Below are 8,539 nucleotides of genomic sequence, written 5' to 3' on the forward strand. Positions count from 1 at the left end.
CATAGCCCGGTTGCTAACAGACCACAGACCGATAGCGGTCCATGACCTGGGAACCCCTGGACTAGAATCAGTGCATTGGCTAAAGAGGTCCATAGAGCATGGAAATTTATAAATCTGGTGGGTCTTTAAAGTGCAATAATCTGTTTTCGTTGTAACAGACCTGCAAGGCTTCTCTCTGAAATTTCTCATAGTTAATGGAACAAGTCAGAACAGCTAGGTATTTGAAAGTGGTAATGCATAAACACTTTTTAAAATGCTTCCATACAACTTCATGTATCGACTGAAATCTTGTGGATCTTCTTCGTGGTCTCTGTGCATCACACTGATGGGAGAAGGCGCCGGCACCGATCATGATCGGTAACTTCAAAGACACGGATTTCCGCGCCCCCCGTCCCGGTGCGCATGCGCAGACACTCCCCTACCCCGCGCATGCCCACCAGGACAGGAGCGGACATCCCGCCAGTTCTCTTCTGACCGCCGCTGAGATCAGTCGATCCTCGCTACGGTCGGTGGATTTCTTCATTGCTTCATTGCTTGCTGGATTACTATTGCTATCTACTTCGTTTTCTTTACTTCGTGAGTGGGGAGAAGTAGGGCGTTTGTTATTTTTCCCAATTCCAGTGTTCCCTTTCCCCCCCCCCTTCCTCTCTCCCCCTCGCCCCGCGCCTTCCGCGTATGGAAAAGCGCTGGGGATTTTTCAAAAGGTGCAGGACGTGTGGTAGCAAAATCGCCCCTCCGGACGGCCACACACTGTGCCTGTTGTGCCTGGGAGAAACGCATAAACCGGACTCATGTATCCATTGCACAAAATTCTCCAGGCAGACGAGGAAGAATCGGGCGGCTCGCCTTGCTGCAGCCTTGATGGAACAAGCGCTGTCTCCTCGTAAAATGGCGACGTCATCAGAAAGCGCGCCAAAGTCTTCGGCGTCGATGGTCGATACCGACAAGACCTCGTCCGACGCCGATCGCCCCCTAAAGAGAGCGGGCTCGGCTTCGAGATCGGATGCCTCCACACCGGCTAAGAGACTTAAAGAAGTCAAGGGAGCTTCTTTGGAACCGAAGAAGAAGAAGAAAGGGGATAAGCTGAAACATGCAAAACCCACTTCTCGCTCCTCACCGACATCTCCACCGGAACCGACGGACCTCATCGTTCCGCCACTAAAACTCCTGGCCTCTCCCTGTCGTCGACAGAGTCCACCGATGCTGCAGTCGATGTCGACGCAAATTGCGATCTCATCCGACTCCGACCGCGACCTCGATCTTGCCCAACGTTCGGGGAGAGAGGAGAGTCCTTCGGACATTGTGCATGTCGACAAGGGCAGCTCGCAGGACCGTTCGGACAAGGTCCAGAGAGATCGCCCCCGAAGCCCTTATAGAGTCTCCCCCCTCGTTCTCAGACATGAACCTGAGCGCAGAGACCGTTCGCGCAGCTCGCATCGAGACAGCTCCTGGAGCCCTCGGCACCAACGGGACCTGCGGGTATCGAGAGACAGGTCACCTGAGAACCGCTCGCCCAGAAGGCACCACAACAACTCCCCAGGGCGACGGGCGCCACCTTCGCTGCCATGGAACCAGCGTCAATGGCAATATTTGTATGGTTCCTGCCCGATGTCGTCGATGTTTCCTTGGTTTCCCCCTAGACAGTCGGAATGGGACCAGCGTTCGGAGGCGTCCTGCCGATCGAGAACGTCATACTGACCACAGAGGCGTGCTCCGTCGGCATCGGTATCGAAGCCACCGGTGGAAGAGCCTCCCAAGAAGAAGCCATCTCCTCCACCTCTGGTCCAGCGACGTACAACTCCGGACCTGGATCGGGACCGACCCTCGCACCCCTCCGAACAATCGGAATCCCCCGAAGCCTCACCGAGGTCGTCGGGAGAATCGGCACTGGAGGAACGGGCACCATCCTCTCCGGAAGAGCGCTCCCCTTCCAATAAGGTCGGAGAGGACCAACCTATCTCCCCATCAGAGGACTTAAAGTCTTATGGGGATCTAATCAGAAGGATGGCACAGTCCTTATCCCTTTCCACGGTGCAGCCACAGCCCGTCATTACGGACAGCGTATTTGACATCGTGCAAAGGGATACCTCGTCAGCAATTGCTCTCCCTCTGACAACGGTACTATTGCACACAGCTAAAACATCATGGAACAAGCCTGCGTCGACACCTATATCCTCACGCAGGCTTGATCACATGTACCAAATTCAGGAGTCGACAGCGGACTTCTTATTTAACCACCCCAAGCCTAACTCTGTTGTTGTGGCATCGTCGTCCAAGGCAAGGAAGACACATGCTACCCCTCCAGATAAGGAAGGCAAGAAGCTGGACAGCCTGGGCCGACGAGTCTACTCGGCTGGGGCGCTGGGCCTAAAGGTCGCCAACTACGCCGCATGCATGGGGCGTTACCAATACGCCCTATGGGACCAGTTGTCCACACTGTTGCCGGATCTTCCAGATCGGACCAAGAATGCTATCCGAAAGCTCCAAAACGAGGGCATGACACTGGCTAAACAACAGTTGAATTCAGCTAGACACGCTGGCGACATCGGAGCAAAGACCCTCACCACGGCGGTCACGCTGCGAAGGCATTCGTGGCTCAGATCCACGGCGTTGCAGGCGGATACCCAGGCATATATCGAAGATCTGCCATTTGATGGAAAGGGACTGTTCAGCTCAAACACTGACACAGTCTTGCAAGAATTAGATAAAAGCATCCACACTTCCAGAAACCTGGGGGTCCCAGCTACATCCAGACAACAGAGCAAACGCCCGTGGTCAAGGCCTTGGAGTAAGAAGCCCTTCCCCAAACAGTCTGGGGAACAGCAGTGGAGACCTAAGACCACAACTCCCTTCACTAAGCCGCAGTACGGCAATAAGTCCAAGTACTCCCCAACCTCTTCACAGTCCTCTCGACAGAAGGGGAGTAGGCAGCCCAAACAGGGCCTTTGACTGTGTTTCCCTATGTTCCCCCCACCCTTCCTCGCCTTCGGACCGCACCCGACTCTGGCCCTTCCGCCAGGCGTGGTCTATGATAACAACAGACCAGTGGGTGCTATCTATAGTCCGGCTGGGCTATCTCATAGAGTTTCAGAGAGAGCCAGAGGCTCCGACCTTCGTGTACACCACCCCATCACCACCTCTCCAAGACGAGGTGAGTGCCCTGCTTCAAAAGGAGGCCATAGAACCGGTCCCGTCAGACCAACTGAAACTGGGATTCTACTCCCGGTATTTTGCGGTCCCAAAACGGGATGGGGGCTTACGCCCCATCATGGATCTTCGCGGCCTCAACCTATTCATGCCGCACCAGAAATTTCGGATGACGTCACTACCCAACATACTTCCGCTGTTGAACCCGGGGGACTGGATGGCCACCCTAGACTTGCAGGATGCTTATTTCCATATAAGCATCCACCCATCGCACAGGAAATTCCTCCGGTTCGCCATCGGGACTATGCACTACCAGTACAGGGCCCTACCATTCGGCCTGTCAACGGCCCCCAGGGTGTTCACAAAGATGATGGTAGTGGTAGCGGCTCATCTGAGACTGCAGGGCATAGCCATATATCCGTACATCGACGACTGGCTACTGGTGGCCGAGTCGGAAACCACACTCCTGCAACATATTTCCATCACTCTGTCCCTCCTACAGGAGTTGGGGCTGAAGGTGAACGTAAAGAAATCGTGTCTCCGGCCCTCTCAAAGGGTTCAGTTTATAGGGGCAGTTCTAGACACGCAGCTCTGCAGAGCCTTTCTGCCCATCAACAGAGCAAGGGACATTATGGACCTCGTGCAGATGTTCCTAGAGAGCCAATCGGTCTCCGCCCTCCAGATACAGCGGTTGTTGGGCCTGATGGCGTCTACGACGACAGTATTAACCTTTGCCAGGTTCCATATGCGAGTTCTTCAGTTGTGGTTCCTGAAGGTCTTCAGGTGCGGCCGGGATTCTCCTCTTCGCAGATTCTCCGTGCCGCAGGACGTTCTGGAGACTCTGAAATGGTGGCAGCTCGAAAGCAACCTGGTGGAGGGCGCCCCCTTCTACAGGCCACGTCCAAAGATAACTCTGACTTCGGATGCGTCCCTATGGGGATTGGGCACGCATGCGAATGGTCTATGTGTGGGCGACAGGTGGCCCAAGGACCATCTGCAGTACCACATCAACTTCCTAGAGCTCTTGGCGATCCATCATGCCATCCTTTCCTTCCGACCCCTGCTGGCAAACCAGACAGTTGCGATTTTAATGGACAATACGATGGCACTGGCCTATGTCAATCGGCAGGGAGGCACGGTATCGCGGAAGCTCTGCCTACTGGCTTTGCGCATTTGGGAGATCTGCAGAGAGATGGGCACACACTTGATGGCGGCTCATCTGCCGGGAGACCAAAACGGATGTGCGGACTTCCTCAGTTGAGGGGGTGCTTCCATACACGAGTGGGAGCTCAATTGGACCTTCTTGCAACCTGTTTTCCAGAGGTGGGGGACGCCGGAAATTGACGTCTTTGCCACCCGCGACAACAGGAAGTGCAAGAGGTTCTGTTGTCGAGGGGGAAGGGACCCGCTGTCGTTAGGGGACGGACTCCTGTTGCATTGGGACAGTCGCCACCTCTACATGTTTCCTCCGATCCCTCTCATCACTCGGGTGGTACAGAAAATATACAGGGCACACCCGAGAGGGGTCTTGGTCACCCCGTGGTGGCCCAGGCAACACTGGTTCGCTCCCATCCTGAGGCTGTCCGAGGGCATCTTTCACCACTTTCCCTCGGCACCGGACCTGCTGCTCTCCCAGCGGGGGCTGGTAGTCCACCACGATGTTCCTCACCTAAAACTGACGGCGTGGAGGCTCGGGTGAACGTGCTCTCGGCTAGGGCTCAGCATGTGATTCTTAACTGCAGACGGGAGTCTACAAGAAGGTCGTACGAGTACAAATGGTCTCGATTCGAGCAGTTCGTCCTAGGAACTGGGGTGAATCCAAGGGAGGCTGGTCTTCCCAGCATTCTAGACTTCCTCCTTACCCTGTTGGACAAGGGGCTAGCGGTGTCCTCTGTGCGAGTTTACCTGGCAGCCATTTCGGCTAACCATGAGCGCATAGAGGGTTGCTCTGTATTTACCCACCCTACTACAAAGAACTTCCTAAAAGGCCTGCTGAGGCTGTACCCCCCTGTCCGGAGCCCGACTCCGTCATGGGACCTGCCGGGGGTTCTGGAGGCCCTCATGGGGAAACCCTTTGAGCCTATGGCCACGTGTTCGTTACAATTACTTTCTTGGAAAACAGCGTTCCTCGTGGCTATCACCTCGGCCCGGAGGGTTGGAGAATTGGCAGCCCTACGCTGTGATGACCCCTACCTTCAGTTTAGACCGGACGGGGTATGGCTACGCCCAGATGTGACTTTCCTACCTAAGGTAGTCTCCTCTTTCCATCTGAACAGGGACATTTGCCTACCAGTTTACTTCCCGAATCCGTCCACGGATGCGGAAAGACGGCTTCATGCTCTGGATGTAAAAAGAGCGCTCTCCTTTTATTTGCACAGAGTGAGACCGTCTCGTAAGGACCCACGGCTTTTCGTTTCCTATGCCTCAGCCTCTCTGGGGCAGAGGGTTTCTTCGCAGAGACTGTCAAAGTGGTTGACAGAGACTATTAGACTGTGCTATCTGTTGCAGAAGCGTCCTCTACCGGGCCCGATTAAGGCACACTCCACGAGGGCGATGGCCACTTCAGCGGCATTCATGAAGGGGGTGCCGTTACAAGATATCTGCAAGGCGGCCACCTGGTCCTCCCCACGTACGTTCGTCAAGCACTATGCGCTGGACCTTCGGTGGAGACGTGGTTCATCCGTGGGCCGTGCAGTTCTGCAGTCGCTGACCCGTTGACAGACCGTGCAACCCTCCTCCAGGTAGGCTGCTAGCTTGCTATTCTCCCATCAGTGTGATGCACAGAGATCACGAAGAAGATAAACAGGTTTCCTACCTGTAACTGATGATCTTCAAGTGGTCATCTGTGCAGTCACACTACCCGCCCACCTTCCCCACTGCTGCTGGTCCGTCTCGGGGGCTCATGCAGCGGTCAGAAGGAACTGGCGGGATGTCCGCTCCTGTCCTGGTGGGCATGCGCAGGGTAGGGGAGTGTCTGCGCATGCGCACCGGGACGGGGGGTGCGGAAATCCGCGGCTTTTAAGTTACCGATCGTGATCGGCGCCGGCGCCTTCTCCCATCAGTGTGACTGCACAGATGACCACTCGAAGATCATCAGTTACAGGTAGGAAGCCTGTTTTTTTCATTCACATTTAATTCAGCTGTGTTTTCTGAGAGCCTTGAAATTTGGATATGTTTAATAAAAGCTATTCATCTGTACTATTCACTAATACTATAGGTTATGAAAGATATTACAGCAAACAACTAACAAAATGTTTACTCAGTAAAGCTGTTATTTAGTATGCCAAAAACCCACTGTTCACATTTACAGAATTATGTCTGCCTCATGCAATTTAAATATCCATGTGTTCTCTTGCAGAACTATATCACTGTGGATGAACTGCGGCGAGAACTGCCTCCTGATCAAGCCGAATATTGCATTGCTAGAATGGCACCTTACACTGGGCTGGATTCTGTGCCTGGTGCCTTGGACTACATGTCTTTCTCTACAGCTCTCTATGGTGAAAGTGACCTTTAACTACTACCTATCTGTCCACCACACATCTTTACCCTCTCCCATCCAAGCACACCTTTTTTTCTGTTTGCAAAGTGGGCTCTGCTCTGCATCCCCCACTTCCTGTTTCCACCTCTGATAACAGCTCCCATTTAGAGAGGGGAAGGGGTGAGGCAGAGGAGAGAATATGAAAATGAAACTGTCTATCATGCCCCTGAAAGTAACGGTTTACAAAATTATTTTCTGCAAGAGAAGTTACATTTAAACAAATGTATTTTATTATAGAAAAAAGTATTTTTCTCCAAGATTGAAGCATAAATAGAAAATTTTAAAAAGTATTATACAAAATGTATGAGGTTTCTTTTTGCTTGTTCAAACATAGGAAATGGGAGTTCAGTGTTGCATTCCATCCTTACAGCCACCCTCCCCACGCCCAGCCTCACTCGTTTTGTCCATCTTCCCATCTGTCTATCACATTTTCTCAGAGAGGGAGACACATAAGTGCATGTATTGCTGGTTCACTCATTTCATGAAAATATTTTACAATAAAACTTTTTGAGATTGCTGTGTTTTTTAGGGAAAAATAATGTACACAGCTCATGTTTTAATATTTAATTAAAATGACAATATGCCTCCTATGTGTTGTTGCTGAAAGTTGCCTGGTTTTCCAAACACAGTTATAATAATAATGGCTCCTGAGAGTTGGCATCTTTGATATTGCTTGTCACAGAACATATTAAAAAAATGTGATAACAAATCTAGACTTCATTCTTTTGTCTAGTCAATTTGTTTAATGCTGTTTTAGCTATAACCAGAAAGACTCTCCAAAAACTTTTCAAAAGACATTTGGTAGCTGGGATTTTTTGTATATTATTCTGATGTTAATGTTTTTATCTGTTTTCTTAAATCAAGACACCAAAGTGCTTTTCCTGCCCTTGCTTTGAATTGTATTGATGTTTATGTGGCTGGTATTACTGCTTCAAATGGAAGATATCCTTATTATAACAAAATGTCATCATGGACCAAACATGATATGTGCACATTTCTGGAAACTGCAGGTTTAATTTTTTCCCCTAGTAAATAAAATAGTTGATAGTATGGATTTAATTTTTACATTTAAAAGTTTTAACCAATCTTAAGATATTCTAACTCCAAAGTAAGCTCCACTATGCTCAGGAAGCTTACCTCCAGGTAAATGTGCATAGAATTACAGCCTTATTTTTTTTTTAAAAAAAATCCTCTTGCCTTACTGATCAACCTTACCATTATCCCTAAAATCAGATATTATAGAAGACATGAAACAAGATCCCTCCAAATGTGTAAGATTGGCTTAAAAACGGTTGTTCTCAAAACAATAAATGTTGTGTGTTTAGCTTGTCTTGGACTTTTTCATTTTTACTAGCTTTAGTGTGTGTGTGTTGGTCTCACCGCCTTACCTGTCTCTACCACTACAGGTATAAAAACCTTTCCTTAAACACAGGAACATAAGATCTTGGCTTTTGTTCAATTTTTGCATGTGTTTTGATCTCCACTACTACAGGCATAGAAATCTGTCCTCTATACATTGAGAAACAGAAAGAGATCTCCATATCATAATGAACAGAAGGCTACAGGGTTATATAACGCTAATTTTAAGAGGAAGTACTGCTTTGTGAAATAATCTCTTTAGAACACAAAACCAAAAATATATGTCTGGTCTTTGTAGGAAAGAAGTGCTTTTTTTTCTTGCAGCAGTTCCCCCTCCCCTGGGAGTTTTTTATCTGTAAAGATTATAGGGATTCTTGTTACAGTACTATAATTGAACTGTTGTTCTAAGAACATGATTCATATTAAGTTGTAATCTGCAAATTCACCTGGGACACCTTGTTTCCCCCCCTCCCCACAGTGTTGCCAGAGTAG

At 50.1% G+C, this 8,539-nt stretch overlaps 1 protein-coding gene across 6 annotated transcripts in view; it reads left to right on the top strand.

Moving 5' to 3' along the window:
- Positions 1-8,017, top strand: part of ACTN1 (actinin alpha 1) — a 160,992-nt gene extending 152,975 nt beyond the window's left edge. For all 6 annotated transcript variants that reach the window (XM_060263346.1, XM_060263348.1, XM_060263345.1 and 3 more), the window contains one exon: positions 6,506-8,017. In XM_060263346.1, the coding sequence (XP_060119329.1) occupies positions 6,506-6,664 (159 nt within the window). In that variant the 3' untranslated portion in view covers positions 6,665-8,017. The remainder of the gene's footprint in view (positions 1-6,505) is intronic.
- The last annotated feature ends 522 nt before the right edge of the window (positions 8,018-8,539 follow it).

This window comes from Heteronotia binoei, chromosome 21, assembly GCF_032191835.1.
Source record: "Heteronotia binoei isolate CCM8104 ecotype False Entrance Well chromosome 21, APGP_CSIRO_Hbin_v1, whole genome shotgun sequence".
In the NCBI taxonomy this organism is placed as follows: Eukaryota; Metazoa; Chordata; class Lepidosauria; order Squamata; family Gekkonidae; genus Heteronotia; species Heteronotia binoei.